General features: G+C 51.8%; 4 protein-coding genes across 4 annotated transcripts; 2 read left to right on the top strand and 2 right to left on the bottom strand.

Annotated features, from left to right (window-relative positions):
- Nucleotides 1-1,515: 1,515 nt before the first annotated feature.
- On the top strand, nt 1,516-2,091 carry J4E88_007169 (uncharacterized protein; the record flags this gene model as incomplete). Its single annotated transcript, XM_049400790.1, has 2 exons — nt 1,516-1,642; nt 1,700-2,091. The coding sequence occupies 2 exons, from the start codon at nt 1,516-1,518 to the stop codon at nt 2,089-2,091; spliced, it is 519 nt and encodes a 172-aa protein (XP_049253738.1).
- A 6,015-nt stretch (nt 2,092-8,106) lies between these two features.
- On the bottom strand, nt 8,107-10,314 carry J4E88_007168 (uncharacterized protein; the record flags this gene model as incomplete). Its single annotated transcript, XM_049400789.1, has 1 exon — nt 8,107-10,314. One exon carries the CDS (start codon nt 10,312-10,314, stop codon nt 8,107-8,109), a length of 2,208 nt encoding a protein of 735 aa, XP_049253737.1.
- Nucleotides 10,315-11,729: 1,415 nt separating this feature from the next.
- On the top strand, nt 11,730-12,421 carry J4E88_007167 (uncharacterized protein; the record flags this gene model as incomplete). Its single annotated transcript, XM_049400788.1, has 3 exons — nt 11,730-11,952; nt 12,007-12,028; nt 12,085-12,421. The coding sequence occupies 3 exons, from the start codon at nt 11,730-11,732 to the stop codon at nt 12,419-12,421; spliced, it is 582 nt and encodes a 193-aa protein (XP_049253736.1).
- A 488-nt stretch (nt 12,422-12,909) lies between these two features.
- J4E88_007166 (uncharacterized protein) lies at nt 12,910-14,872 on the bottom strand (the record flags this gene model as incomplete). The annotated part of the gene is made up of 2 exons (XM_049400787.1): nt 12,910-14,642; nt 14,689-14,872. The coding sequence occupies 2 exons, from the start codon at nt 14,870-14,872 to the stop codon at nt 12,910-12,912; spliced, it is 1,917 nt and encodes a 638-aa protein (XP_049253735.1).
- Between the last annotated feature and the right edge of the window lie 1,403 nt (nt 14,873-16,275).

The raw sequence follows: 16,275 nt of genomic DNA, 5'->3' as shown, positions 1-16,275 counted from the left end.
AGTTTCCCCTTCCCGAGTTGGTTAAGACTGTGTATTGTAGTTTGCAAAACTTCCGTTAAGGGTTGTTTTGGCTTCTTCCAAGCATTGGAAATGAATCTAAGACGACTGAGAATACGGCGCGAGCACATCGTGACGATCGCCATAAAGATCTTATGTTCAAGGTCGAGGGAACGGTCTCCTGCTCAGTTTGATCAGTCTTGAATAGGGAAAGTAATGTTATCACGTACGATTCGTCACCCGCGCAAGGATGGCAAAGATGCTCTCAAGATTCTGCTCTAACTCCCGTAATACTATGTTGCCACCGTGTGCGTTGCGTTTGTTCACTGCTATTAGAACGCTTATTGATGCCGTTGCCGTGTTTTGCTTGATGCAAACAGCGGGAACGCGATCTGGGTCATCCTTCGTACACGAGAGAAAGGCAAGTGTGCTAGTCAATTCTCGCTCCTTCCTGAAAGACAGTGAGTAGCCCTGCTCTGGGAGGGTAAGATTGTATTGATTCGAAGACGGCGGTATTGGAACAGAATGGAGGAGGTGAAGAAGCGCAATGCTCTCAGCGCGAGCAATGGCGAGATGTGGGATGTTGGCTGATGACATTAGGACCGATGTGACATCTCGGTAGCTCACTACCCGTAGGCAAGGCGTCGTACATTTTGGATGACTACCTGATTGCCTTATCGCGGAGTACGTAGCTTTGTGTAACCTTTCAACCCTTGCTTGGAGCGGGGTCGTGACCGAGTGGGAAGGTACAGCCGTCTGCCCAATGGAAGTCCAGCTTCAGTTTTCAGATAGAGATTGGCGATGATACATCCTCTCACACTACACCGTGTGCACTTAGACGCCAATGGTCAGTCGCGTCGGAGACCAAGTGTTGTGCTAATCTCGCTTCAACGGCATGGAAGCAAGACAATATCTAGTACTGCAGTCGAGGGAAGACAACCTGTAATGTTTGGTTGTTCGGACAGGATTGCGACGCAACGAGATGGCAAGTGAAGATGCAACTTGTCCAGATGTATGTGAGGAACGTGGTGAAGGAATGCATGTTCTCCATCCCCGACACATCCGCACCGTCCTCGCTAAAACGGAGCACCGAACAGTATTATTTGAGAGCGCACAAATCGAGAAATGACTTCCTACGGTAAGGAAATGCAGCGTCCAGACTGAAGTAGCGTGTCGTCGTTCGGGAGTCCGAGTCGGAGTACCCAAACTGCCATAGTCAGCCAATCACAGCACCAGGAAAGCGCTGACGGGCCTCCCGAGATCCGCCCGCCCCACGCGAGCTAGTCGCGTGTTTGTCCACCCCCTCGCGGCACGCCTCTCTGAGTCCCGGAGTCAATGACGACACAGCGTAAGCCGAAGATGTTTGCGCGTTTGCACGGGGCACGAGGCGTCCGGCTCTCCGCTGCAGTTGCGGCACACATAGGCCATCTTCCTGCGACGTGAAATATACCTTCATCCATCCGCTCATTGCCCAGTAAAATCATTCGCAATTGCAATTCGCTATCTCCAAGTACCAAGATGAGCCACCCAACACACCCAGCGACAGTACACTTCCCCATCACCACCACCTTCCTCACAGGTGCTCTGGATGCCGTCTACTTCCTCTCCAAATATGCGCCGACCTCTGGCGCCGTGGCGTCAACCTGTAAGCCCTCTCTCCACCCTCCCCCATCCGGTCACACATCTAACACACAACCCGCAGTCAAAACCCTAGACATCGCCATCAACCCCTCCATCTTCCCGCTCCTCTCCTACTACACCACCCTCCTCACGCTACTCTTCTCCGCCCCGGCGGTCGCGACCGGCATGTACGAGTTCATACCGCTAGTCAAACGTGACGGCTTGAAGTCGAGGAAGGCACAGGTTGGCGCGCTGCATGCTGTTATCAACGATGTCACGGTACTGGGTGCAGCGTTCAACTGGTGGACAAGGAGGAGCAACCCCGGCATGGTGCCGAGCGATACCAACATTCTGATTAGCAGTGTCATTGCGCTACCGGCGACAATGTTCGCGGCATACCTAGGTGGCAGTCTGGTGTATGTGTATGGTATGGGGTTTAGGGGTGGGCAGGCTAAGGCGAAGAAGGCGCAGTAAAGCCAAGCATGGTGAAGGCATGTCGGTGGCATTGTGGTCATTAGTCGTCTGCGCAATGGTTTTGTATTATTTTTGGTGCCGCCGTGGACTTGACGGGATTCGAAAGAGGTATAGAAGAGACAAGAGTCAAGGGACCGAAGAGCAAGTTCATTGGGAAGGGTGAGGATAAAGAGTTCAGAGGAAGACAAACGTCGGGTCCATTCCGCTAATGCCCAGCGTAGCCCTACTGAACCTTGCCTGCACAGCTAGACGTAACTTGGATATGAGAGACCCTCTTGCTTTTCGTTGCCCGAATCGCTGAATAGGATCATTTGTCATATGGGCCCAAGACCTCTCAAATGTGCCATATCTACCACTGCACAACCACGTGGGACAATTTACTCTAGACAAGATAACATTACAAATACAAATACGCCATTTGGTAGCTACCAGCTTGCCAAGCACACGTGAGAAAGCCACCATCTCGGCGAATGGGCGCAGTTCCAGAAGGCTGATCACATGTCTTATCTGTTATCGCAAAAGTGGTTGCCTAGTCACGTCTACGGGGGAGCTGACTCTGCTCACACTCTGTTGCAACCTTTCATGAACTCTATGATACATTCAGAGCCTGAACTACTCATCGTTGCTTACACACATTCCGAAGTGCCCAATCCGGAGCCGCACTAAGCACAGGATCGACCATCGAAGTACCACCGTGAATAAAGCAAGCAAGCGTCATGGCTCCAAATGACCCAGATGACAGCCTCTTCTTGCGCCTGTTTATGTTCATGAAGGACCCCCCGCCTCGAGTCAGCTATGGCATGACTCCTTTGTTCTACACGTATACCTCTTATTTAATCGGGTTTTGCGTTTTTACGCTTCACAATGCACGCGCGCATGACATACGGAGAGGAAATTTGATGTGGCTGTTTATACTAGGCGTCGCATGGTTGCTCACAATCATTATGATACTGTTCTTCAGCACCACAGCATCAGCATTCTTCGTCGATTTGTTCATACTTGAAGACCCACCCCCTCGATCCACACACTGGGCCCGTTTCTGCAGCGTGGTGCTTGTCGAGTTCCTTGTTGTTGTGCTCTTGTTAGAAATTGCGATCCAGCATAGGCGTTCAGGGAAGTTCATTTTCAAGCGAACAACGTCTGCAACAGGCTATGTTAGTTTTCAAAGGTTGGTTGCCATACCCCTTTTAAAGATTCCACCATGTTGATTTGTCGTAGCTTGAATCCAATAAGCTACTTCCGTCTGACTGATCGATCTGCAGCGGGAATTCATGCCTCGGATGCTAGCATCGCCATGCCAGACATATTGTTTACAAGGCGGGCAGATGCAGTCCTCACCAACGAATGGCACGGTTCAGCGACCAGAGACCTTGGAAGCCTCGATGAGGGAAAGAAAACATCCTACAAGTATTTACCTCTAGCACAAGGCGACATCCGGTTACTTCACGTCCACTCGTCCGACAGTGCAATTGATTCTTTGCAAGTCTCATTAGATCATGTACCTTTGCCGTCTGCCCAGAGCCAAAGCTACGCGGCTTTGTCATACACATGGGGCTTGATGGATGCTGATGTACCGATTTCGATCAATGGCGCGGTGCTGCGCATAAGGCCAAACCTCGCAAGGATCTTGCAGATTTTCCGAGACCTGCAAGTCAAATACGTCTGGGTAATTCAGTGAAGGTAGATTCAGCATAGCATAAGCTAATATTATGTGTAGATAGACGCTATTTGTGTGAATCAAGCGGATCTTGTCGAACGTAGCGCTCAAGTAGTGCGCATGCGCGCCATCTATGCAGGCGCTCAGAAAGTACTCGTAGCGGCAGATGCCGCGATCACAGGGAAATGCGACGAGCTTGTTCCGCTTCTCAACCGGATTGAACCGACTCTAAGCTCGACTAAACAATCAGCACAAGTCTCCGACTTGATGAGAACTATGCGAGTCACTTCAGCCCTTGAAGTTCTCTGTAACGATCCATACTGGTCCCGATTGTGGATCATCCAGGAGTTCGCGTTAAGTGCTAAGGCAGAGATCCTTTTTGGGTCTAATGTCGTCAATGCCGCCAACGTTAAATGGCTGTTGGACGAAATTGGTGTCACGATGGGAGATCATCAACAAGACCGCATGCAGAAGTTATATGGTATTCGCAGAGCTTGGCAATCCAATATGCCCTTGCAGCTCATAGACCTACTCCATAGAACTAGCGGATCACAATGCTCGGTCAGGCATGATCGCGTTTTCGGCTTAGTAGCACTTGCGCCCGATGCTTTACGATACCTCCCGGAGCCAAACTACGAAACCGACTTCGTGATAGCAACGGTGGCTATGGCACGCGCTTATATTGAGAAGACTTCGGTTGATTTGATCCTACTAGCGCCACACCGAGTGCGGGTCCCAGCATTACCGTCTTGGTCTGTGGACTTCTTCAACCTCGACTAACATCCTTTCGAAGAGCGAATCTTCAGTCTAGTGGTGCGCCGGCAGATCTATAATTCTACGCCACAAGGCGTTAAGCTTCCTGATTTTGTATCGGAAAGTAAAAAGCAACAGCCCAGCAATTGGCACGCAACAAGAGGTATTCCCTCGAATGTTACCTACCAAGGCGATATCATGCAGACGTTCGCTGGGCGCATCGGAGCCATACGAAGTCTAGGAAAGGCTTGGTCAGACCCGATAGACTGCGACTTCCCAACCTGCGACCCGACATGGAGAAGGGTCACCAAAGCCTCACATCTACGGGAAGAGTTCGCGAAGCTCATGCTCAATGGCGACAGCAAGTGGGCTCTTGAGGGGTATTGCTACATACAAGTATTTCTCGCGAGTCACGGATCTTATGATCTAGAGCAAAATGACGGCGAATTGCAGAGATGGATATGCGGCAACCGAAAATTCTTCACAGGCGCCCAATCACTTGAGGAGTGTGCAGCAAGCCTTCCCTACCCACTGTTCCTGTATGGCCCTGCAGCTTACTGGACTTGGAGGGAATTTGAGCATGACATGCGCCTGGGATTATTTCAACACATGGCCTGGAGGGCTGAAGACGATATGCGAATGATGTATCTAGACGCTGGCCCAAAGTGGCGAGCTGGATGGGCAGCCAAGAGCGCACTACTACATGATGAAGTCTTCTTGATACCAGGATGTAGCAGCCCGGTGATATTGCGCAAGACCGACGATGGGAGGTATCGGGTAGTAGGCGATGCCATAGTCTATGGAGCTACGAATGGCCAGTATTGGGAGCAGTTGAACGCCGAAGATATCCGTCACATTGAAATCGTCTAGATAGTTCAAGGTAGAGCAATTTACACTGAAACCGAGTTGCAGTTATCAACATGAAGTATGATGCATGGTGTTTGTTCCTAGCGTACATAGTTTGTGAGGGGCTATTCTGCTGCACAACTGTCGGCGCGCAATTTATATGGCACGATAAGGGCACGATGAACGTGCGACCTCTATTGGTTGTGTGTAAGCTGACCACCGCATGGCCCAGTGGTGGCTTGAACCCCGCTATCTTACAGCTTGGTCTGTTTTCAGCTTCCCTCTTCATCGACGAACTGTATTGTCAACATTACGCGCAATATTGGGTCGCGGTCTTTTCGACATTCTGGACTGACTTTCATGGAGACGAACGATCCTTTTGAGAGGCCGACCGATTCGCACGATGTAGTCACAATTTTCCCCTGCAGTAGCTTCGCCGACTTCCTCTACTCAAATCGAACGACTCAACAATCGGGCACTTTCCACCTGGAAACAACTAGTAGTGACGTCGCGAGAGGTGCTTCCGCGGGCTGTAAGGGATGTGCGCTTCTTCACGATGCTGTCACAACTTTCAGTCAGAATCGACTGCCGATGGATGTTTGTTCTATTACTTGTATGTGCCACAATAATAGGATAGAGGGGCGTGGTCTTAAGATAGTGCTGCATCTCCGCTTCAATCATAAGCGTACGGAAAAGAAAGATGAAGGTACCACAACGGAACGAGAGCTTTTATCCTTGGCCGACGATTATATAAGCCAGTATCTCACATTTGGGGTCCAAGTACGGTTGGAATGGTTGGGAGGTAAGAGATTTGCTACCAACAGCGAGATTCCACGGATATGCAACTAGGCTAATGAGTCAACTTTAGAAGACCTCAATTCGGACGAGGCAGCGTCGTTGGAAGCACCGCCAGTCCCCCAGTCCTTTTCACCTCTTCCCGCTTGTACCTCCTCCAGTCAAACATGCCGAAGACTGAATCAGTGGCTCATCACTTGCGCGGAAACACACCCTAACTGTAGAACGTTTTCCGACACGGCGCTGCCAAAACGAATTCTTGAGATAGAAGACACACGTGTCTATCTGCGAGAGGAAACAAGGCAGAATGATAGATATGCTTGTCTCAGCCACTGTTGGGGCGCGGACGGCCCGTCATTCCGGCTTGACGAATCTACTCACCAGCAACTTGCTAGCGGAGTTGCAGTAGATCAATTACCCAGAACGTTCCAAGATGCCGTTTCTATATGTACCAGCATTGGTGCTCGATTCCTCTGGATTGATGCTTTGTGTGAGTAACTGTGCTTATGGCTCAGTAACCTTGCTAAGCCATTCGAAGGTATCAAGCAAGATGACGTGGATGACTGGGCGGAGGCGGTTGCGACTATGGGCGACATTTACGAGACGTCATGGGTCACTATCGCAGCTACTGGGTCAGACAGCAGTCAGAAAGGGATATACTCGACTGTTCCAGAGCGATACAAAGCCAGAGCTTTACGAGATCACGAATTCCATGTGCGAGAGGATCTTCCGGGATTTGCCAATCCAGTCAATTCAATCCACGAACATGATAGTTGGCCACTCTTGCGTAGGGCTTGGGTATATCAGGAGCGACAGCTGTCACCCCGCATGATCCACTTCAGTCAACATCAGATCTTCTGGGCATGCAATTCCTCATTCCAATCACAAGATGGGTGGCATCCCGCACGATGGAATCCTAGTAGGAAGAAAAGTCTAGAGGAGTGGAAAAGCATTGTTTCCGAATATTCATCGTTGAGGCTTACATACGAAAGCGACCGTCTACCCGCCATCGCTGCCATAGTTCTGCGTGTTATGCAGAATCGACCAGGCGATACCTACATTGCAGGCATGTGGAGGGACACTCTGATCCCGGACCTGTTCTGGTTTGCCACCAACTTGCAGTCTCGGCCCCGTCCTACATACAGCATACCGACATGGTCTTGGGCCTCCGCATCTGGAAAAGTACAGCATTTCATCAGGGAACAACCTTTTCAGCAGGTTGCGCAACTACTGGATGTGACCTTTACAACTATAGGAATGGCTCACATGGGGCGAGTCGAAGATGCTAGTATCACGCTACAAGGGCCCGCCTATAGTCTTCCAAGATCAGCGTATTCGATCTTAGGAGACAACATCGCAGCCAAACTCTGGCAAAATATAGACATTCCCTTGATATCGGATATCCGATGCACTGTCTTCAGAGACTTTGACTGGCAAGCTGTCAATCCTCGCGTAGGGTCCGACTATGACTTGACCATCCTGTTCCTATGCGAAGAAGTCGGGGACCCTGCGCGTGTGGGACAGCATTTTGGCGGGATGGTTCTGAAAGCAGTCGAAAATGATGCCTTCGAACGGGTTGGGTTTGTCCATGTTTACCCAGACCCCAGCAAGTACAAATATCCTTTTTCCGAGGAAAGCAGCGACGAGGAAAGCAGCGAGGAAGGTGCCGAAGCCGCCAAATACGACGAGGATGGCGAAGATGACGAGAGGATGGATGATAAGAACACAGCTCATAAAGGAGCGGTCTATTTTTCTGCCACTATACCCCACATCGGGGCCGAAAGGGTTGAGATCGATGACATCGAAGATGGAACAAGCGGAAGTGATAGCGATGATGATACAGTATCTTCTTTTGTTAGCGCACTACCGGTGCAGACTTTCAGAATCATCTGACACCATTCTTCACCTTTGAGGGAACCATTTGTGGGTATAATATTATCAACCTCGCAACTCGTAACAACCTATTACAAACCAAATTCCAGTACAGCATGAGCCTCAGTACCTTCTTTACATCGGTGAACCATACCCTCCGACTCACCTCTCAACGTCTGCTCCACCAAGAAGCTCATTTGAACATCGCTCAACAGTTTGCAGCGCTGCAGCTCAAGTAGGTCGCTCAAGTGGCAGTGAAAGCACATGACCACATCGTCGAGCGGTGCCTGCTGCTTACCCGACGCACTCGTGCCAGAAGCACTCATGGTCCGAGCCCCGGTGCCTTTCCGCAGCACTGAAGGCGTGCGCAACTCCGGCAACAGTATGACCGCAAAGCCGGATATTAGCCATTTCCCGCTGGCATCGAGACTGAGGATGAAAGCGTTGTTCACGTCCGTAACACCAGAGAACATGCAGATGCGGTCGCCAGATCCTATCTCGTATGACCCTGGGCCTCCTCCGCAAGCAAATCCAGTGATGCCGTTAGTGCCCACGAAGGATGTGTATCGCGCATGTCGTTGATCAGTGTTTCGCCGGGCCAATTTACTTCTAGCGGTGAGGTATAGTGCCGCCGCGTCGTCTGTCATGCTCCGGGAGATGATGTTGCGGATTACTTTGCTTCCATTGTCACCAGGTTGCGGACTGGCGCTGGCGTCAGGCCCTTGCTCTCCAATCGCTCTCGAGAGCCCATCGATCACCAAATCCGCGGACGCTTCGATCATCGCTTGCCGCACCTTTTCAGTCGGACCGGGGTTTCCATATGCCACATGAGGGTCAGCAAAGCTGAGCAAAGTCTGCGTGTCTCCTTTGGTAACGTAGTCGCCAAGATCCTGGATGTCTTGAGTCGAGAAGGATCTTGGGTGCATGTTTGATCGCGTCCAAGTTGCCCTCCATGTGCCTGGTTGGAAGGCCTCGTCGTAGTCTACGAAATTACCGACTTCTGTGATTGTGCTAATGAATGAGACCGAGGCGATCATGCAGGGCGTAGCAGCCACAATGTAGAGGTGTGGCTGCAGATTCGGGCACAGCTTTAGGATATGCTGTGCGAGGGTTTCACGCGAGACATCTAGCGCCTGCATGAGGAACGTCAAGAAACGGTAGTCGTCTGAATCTCCTCTCCTAGGGTCTTCGTGACATTGGTTGCGAAGCACGTCGACGAGCAGCTCGACAGGTGCTTTGTTGTAGTCAGGCACAATTTTCTCTCCGCGGCCAGTGGAAGCAACGCCCAAGAACCCATAGACTCTGTCGTACACTACAGAGCTCTCCGACAACGCAAAGGCTTGTAAGAGATCGCGCAAGCGAAATGTCGACTTCAGGGTCTTGCTGTTGCGGCGACCAAGCATTTCCCTCCGGTACTGCTTCGTGCGTTTGAAGTCTTTCCGGTACTTGAACAACAGATAGCCGCGGCTTGTATAGATGACGCTCGTTGGGGAGGCGACTGGTGTGGACGCAAGGCCATTGCGCCAGATGCCTTCGACTGTCGCAGCACCCACACTGAGGTCGCCACACCAAATGTCGACCGACTGTGCCAGCACAAATTCCTGAACCACCCATACCCGACTCCAATACGGCTTATTAAGGACGTTCGCCAGCGCATTATGGAACTCTTCAACTCTGAGAAGGTCAGGATGGCGCGCGAGTAGGAAAGCTAACTCTTCATATCCTTGGGGAAGTCCGAGCCACACTATGACAGATTGCGCTCCAGTGTATACATCGCGCATGAGCGACACTTGGTGATTGCGCTCCGATATGTTGCTTTGATCGATTGCAATGGCATCAATCCACAAGGCAGTGGCCTTGCCTGGATCCTTCTCGCAGCATTGCCGAAGGTACTGCTTCCTGCGGTATTGCTGGATGAAGTTCCATAGGCTCTCTCCCACGGCGAACCTCGATCCTTGGATGTCGATGTACTTCTTCTCGCCAGCTTTATCCCACATGTAGGATAGCGCAATGAAAGTGGGCTTATCGTCCAGGTCGCAGACGGATAGCGTTGCCTGGATGGGCTCGTGTTCAGGTGCCGGTAGTATTTCCAAAAGCCTGACGCTCTTCTTATTTGGGTCTAGAGAGCCATATTGGAGTAAGGGTAAGGCTGCCAGTGGGTCATCCTGGTCGGGTGTTGCCGGCGGACTGGCGGGCGCGGTAGTGGGTGCGGAGGACTTGCGCCGCAGCTTTTGCAGCCGAAAAGGATCAACAAAGGTCTTCTTAAGTATACTCTGAGTCGTCCGCTCCGGTGCGGCCATGATCTTGTAGAGTGCACAAATGCGACGATGTGGCAACAGAAGCCTTAGCGGGTCTCATCAGTGGTAAGGCTGAGATGCAAGTGGAGAAAGAACGCGGCGCAAGAGAACCTTCCTTGTCCAGGCCATCGTTAATCGCCGCGTGATTCACATACACCGTCTGACGGCAGGGCTCCCAATAATTGCCAGCGAGTAGGCGTTGATGTGGCTTGCAGCACGGTGCCTAGATGATGGATGTCTGAGGCCAGAAGTTCGTCCGAGAGACCTCGGGATGCTTTGGCGAAGCTGACTAAGCTTGCATAAACGGGTGGTGTGGGGGCCAAAAGCGATCCCAGCCCCCAGAATTCCTTCCGTCATCATCATCATCTGCGGGAAGCGTACCCAACCGAGCAAACCAATATTTGGACCCATGTTAGGGCTAGCATGCAAACAGCTCCAGCACGCGATTTCCCATCGCCTTGTCGACGACAGCGTCGTATCCTCTTAGTCCAGAGGCGTATACGACGCGATTGTGACAGCAACGACAGCTTCTGACACACAGCGACATCATCTTCAGCTATCATGCATCGATGAAAGCGATGTACCAAATCGAATGGTCTGCTCGCACTTCGCGAGGTTAGACGCCGAGCTATCTGGGTTATGATTAATAAGGTCAGTCCCGTTGTTTTGCCATTCGATATGCTCATGATCGCTCGTGCGCGACTGAATCGCAATGATGCCTACGAAGAGCTTGCGATAATCGATAATAACGTCGTTAACCGCTTACGGGCGCATGCGTGGAGGAAGGTACTACTACTGCGTCTATTCCAGCCCGTTCTGATGAGTCGAGGAAGCAAAAGTGACGTGACGGCACGAACACTGGATTACCACAGGAAGACCTCAAGCCGGGTACCTCCTCGATGAGTTGATGTTCACGGTAGTGTTGTTCTTCGCTGGTTGAGATGCAATCTCTACTGGTTTGATGCATACCGATACTACAGCCATGTCCAGATCGCTCGGTAATCTCCAAAACCAGGCGAATCACAGCATACATATCCGACACTCAACAGCCTATATATGCTGCACTCATTGTCCTCGACATGTTGTATCTTTCTCATTTCGCAGCCTTGGGGATCCGTCAGCTCTCCACCAATCTCATACCATGCCTTTCCGATTATCATCTATCAACGGTCAAGTCGGATGCATCAGAACGAGCCAAGCACTTAGCGGATATGCTTCAAACGCGGGACAGACATTGACTCCATGTGTTTTAGATTCTTGCAAAGCTGCACTATATGCGGAGCGGAGATGAAATCGGTATCCAGAGTTCTTGAAGGAGCAAACTTACAGGATCAAGGTCGTTAAAGACATGCGCAAAAGCCTTCGACTGGCGCCAATCCTCAGAAACACACTGTTTCCAAACCTTCCTTATCGAGAAGATGAAGTGTTCTAGTCTCATCTTCGGCGTTCTCGCAACACTTGCGGCTGCACAAACACCTTCCCCGTACACCGATGTCAAATCAGGCATCACATTCAACACCCTCCAGCACAGTAGCGGCATGTTCTTCGGTCTTGCACTTCCAGCCAACGCCACCGGAAACACTGACTTCATTGCGACGATCGGGGGCAAAGGCACGGGGTGGAGCGGTGTTTCTCTCGGAGGTGGGATGCTTAACAAGCTCTTGATCGTCGCTTGGCCAAACGCTCAAACTGTAGTGGGCAGCTTCAGAAAGACTGCGTACGCTCAGGCTGAACAAATGACTTCAATAGCGAGATGATGCTAACACACAGCAGCCAATACGCCTCTCCAGCCGTCGCAACCGGCGCCTTCACACAGACGACAATAGCAAACGGCACATACGTCAACAGCACGCACTGGACGTACACCTTCCTCTGCTCCAAGTGCATTCAAACCGATGGCACGACATTCAAGCCTACTGATGCAGCGCCAAGTCTCGGGTTCGCATTGAATCCGACAGCGCCGGCCCAAAAGACGAATCCCGCATCTAGTGTATCGAAGCATACGGCGCAGGGGCAAGCGGTATTTGACCTAAGCAAAGCTAAGAACGCGAAGTTCGAGGTCTGGAAGGGCTACGCTGTGCCGAAAGTTGCTACGGGCTTTGCGGGCTAGGTAGTGCGACGGCTAAATGGGGTTGAACGCGAAAGGGAGTCGGGGTTGTCAGGCAGAACTGCGGACGTGGTCTGGTTGTTTCGGCATCGCTGAGTGCGTACGTATAGTTGTGATTGTTCTCGCAACTTTTCTTGTTGGGTTATGCATGTCATCTCACTGTTCCCAAGGATGCGGTTCAAGATCTACCGCTTCGTGCCTGATCACCCTTCCCGTCTTTAGCCTGATTGCATCGAACGAACTGTGCGGGGATGACCGTGCACACGAAGCACTAGAGTCTAAATGGAGAGTCTTTGGCGCATGCGCTTCTGGAGGGAACTATCAGTTCATAGCTAGTTCGGTTGTGTTGACGATCAGATGCAGGGGACTAAAACAATGACAAGTGACGTAGACGACAAAGGCGGTCATGTAATCACATGCGCAATGATCTCTTGGAAAACTTGGTGGCATCAAGGAAAGTATGTGATTTTATTCTACACTACACTCTACGTTCACCAGCGAAAGAAACTCCTAAAAGTAGGAAGACCAAAAGGATTGAGAATGTCGAAAGCGTTACGGGCTTTGATCAAATCAGCTCCCTTCTCTGCGACAGCGTACATTGTCGCTTGCAAGTGTGTCGCGGGGATCAACGGGATGATACTCGCGTCCACGATGCTGAGGCCCTTCACGCCGTGCACGGTGAGGTCGCTACCCACGCAGCCACCAAGAGACTCCGGCATCATTGCGCAGCTACCAGACATGTGTGCAAAGGAAGCCTGGAGAGCCTTTTGTTGAACAAGGTCATTGATGATCTCATCGTCCGTCTGCGCTTGGGTGCCGGGAGTGAGCTCGACGGGGGAGAACTTCTTGAGCTCAGGATTCGCCCAGTGTTTGCGTGTCCATCGAACCATTCCCGCGATGATCTGGCGATCGACGGGGTTCTGAAGGGCGTTGAACTGGACAACGGGGTTACCGTATTTGTTGCTTGGGTTGATGGTGACAGTGCCGCGGGAGAGGGGGCGTTGCAGCGAGCTGATGGCGAGACCGAAGGGTACCATGGGGAACTCGCCAACAGCGGCGTCGGCGCTACTGTGCAGACCCGCGATGATGTCGCGTTGCTTGGTGAAACCGCGAAGCAGAGAGGAGTCGTCGTACACCGAAGGAAGGTAGCTACGGACGTTCTGTGACTTGACAGTCTGCACAATCTGGTTCCAGTTATCGCAAACTGTCTGCAGACTGAGGAAGGCTAGACTGCTGCCGTGGGCTTGCGTGAGGGGACCGCTCCTGCTGGTATCGTACTCTGACCATACTGTAGCGTTATAAGTGGGGTCTGCGCCGCTGTAGATATTGGGAAATGCCAGGTTCTTGAGGTCGAACACCATGTTCGCATTGGGGTGGTCTTGCATATTGGCGCCGACAGCAGGCATGTTCTTCTTCACGTTGATGCCCGCAGCTTTAAGCACGCTACTTGGTCCAATGCCGCTGAGCTGAAGAATCTGTGGTGTGAAGATTGAGCCAGCAGCCATGATGACCTCGCGCTTTGCATAGACTTGCTTGACTGAGCCATCCGTTCGCGATTTGAATTGGACACCATTAGCTGTGTATCCAGTGAGTAACTTCTTGTCAAAGAGGACCTCGTTGACAGTCTTTCCGGTGACGAGTACAAGGTTGCTGCGGGTCTTGACAGGGTCGTAGTACTCGTTCTTCGCATGAGATCGTGTCTGGGTCTTGGGTCGCAGAGCTGTAGGTATCCAGAAAGCACCCACTGCCCTCCCTGAAGCATGCTCTCTGGGCAAAGGCACGCCTGATTGCTTGTATGCTGCCCAGATGGTCTTTGTGTCTTCGTACTCGAAGTTTGGGAACGATGCTTGTATCGGCCCGTTGGTGCCATAGTACGATGCGTCATACGTAGTGCCAAAGCTCTTCACGTTGTTCGAGGTTGGTGGCGTGAATGTGGTCGACTTCTTGAAGTAGTATAAGAGGCTGTTGAAGTTCCAGCCGGCGTTACCAAGTTGCTCCCACGCATTGTAGTCGGCGGCAGATGCTCGGTCAAAGGCCATACCGTTGACTACAGATCCACCACCAACGACGTTACCCACCCAGACAGGATGAGTACCGCCTGTGTTTGTGTCATATGCAGACGTGATGTCGTACATGAGATTTGCGTTGACACTGTTGGCAAAGCTAGGTACTTGAGTGGTCACATCGTCGACGACGTACCCATTTTCGATCACGAGAACAGTACCTGTGGATGTTAGGTCCATATGTCAACGCCGAATGTGGTTACTCACGGCTTGAATCTTCGCTGAGGCGGTTGGCAACTGTCAGGCCTGTCAACCCGCCACCAACGATGATGTAGTCAAACGATTGCCCGCCAACATCTGGCTCGCCGCTGCTGCTACCCGGAGAGGACGGGTCCAACACCCGCGGCACGAAAGACGCAAGGTAGAAAATGCCCCCAAGAAGAAGAGACATATTAGAAATTATGGACAGAAGGAGTGTATGAGCACCAGACGAATGGCGCAAGGGTGAGTGGTGCGTCAAGAGCTAAGATTACGGATCGTCGAAGGTTTATACCAGGACTGATCCGTTTGTCAGGTAGCTGACGGACGGGCCACCCCTGAGTACGCGAAGCTACTGAAGTGTTTCGCTTGCGAATAAACGAGCTTCGGCATGCCATGGCAGTTCTATACTACCCGCTGGGCGTTGCGTAACGACTTTCTCTCGTGGAGTAACTGGCGCTCAAAGGTACCAGATTCTGCAGTGCTGAATGAAGCATGTTGCCCGGGTTCTTGGATCGATTCTGCACGGGAACAACGTAGAGATCCGCAAACCTTGCTGAAAAGTATAACTGTAGTCGACTAGAAACGGTAAGCCTAATGATCCTGTCAATCTGCCCGGCTATCGACAAGCCTAGAGCTGCAGTCATCGATATCTGGCAAGTACAGCTAACGTGGCGTCGACTATCAGCTCCCGCCGTAACAACCACGTGCATCGTCGTATGACGTGCGCCACGCGAGCTGATGAGGAGATTTTAACCTGGATGGTGCAACGCTTTGTCCTGCGAACCACATAGTAGTCGATAGTTCAAAGGGCGAGACCGACGGTGTGGTGATGGCGAAGCGGCGGCCCCTGGTACAACCGCGGGAATGCAGGGGCCACGGCTGTCATGTTGCAAGAGCCGTACTGGTGAAAATCTCCATCATCCTCATCCTGCTGTCGCGCTGCTGCGGGTCGTCATTAGGTCGATTGTTATGCTTTGGCGTACGAGTGTTTAGGTTTTGCAGTCGTCTAGATTATCGGTGGCGGCCGGAGAAGGCTCAATCGGGTATAGCGCGCTCCTATCTGACACTAGCTACACAAAGACAGAAACCTGGCGGCATCACTAACTTCACGAGCTCAGCAACCGTCGCTTGTCAATCTTTCCTGCTGCGGGCACCCACGTTGTACTAGAATTATTGCGGTAGCGAAGAGCGAGCAACAAGCCGGTGCTATCGCAGCCGTTCGGCCCGTTCACTGAGTATGACATCGTCACAGAGATTTCGCGTCGGCTGCTCACATTGAAGAGTGCAAGGGGTATCTGATGCGTTCGGAATGATGGACACTCGATACCCTCGCTGTCTGTTCACTCCGCTTCCGTGGCTCAGCCGGACTACTTGACAAGGCCGTTTCGAGCCTGATGGCCTGGCATCTGCGCCCGCCTGAGCTAAACCTTCGTGCAACGGCGCGCATCATAACCTCTTAGCCCATGCCACGACGGCTAACCGAGTGACAGATGTCGTGCTTGCTGGCTCCGCTCATAACTCACGATGAACCTAATCTCGGGGCTGTGGGTTAGCAGCATGCAAGAGTTTGGTTGGGTTTGTTTCCAGAAGACA

Source organism: Alternaria novae-zelandiae, assembly GCF_023758075.1.
Source record: "Alternaria novae-zelandiae strain BMP 2774 chromosome Unknown scaffold_14, whole genome shotgun sequence".
In the NCBI taxonomy this organism is placed as follows: domain Eukaryota; kingdom Fungi; phylum Ascomycota; class Dothideomycetes; order Pleosporales; family Pleosporaceae; genus Alternaria; species Alternaria novae-zelandiae.
The sequence above is the reverse complement of the archived record's forward strand: the minus strand, read 5'-3'. Positions and strand labels throughout refer to the sequence as shown.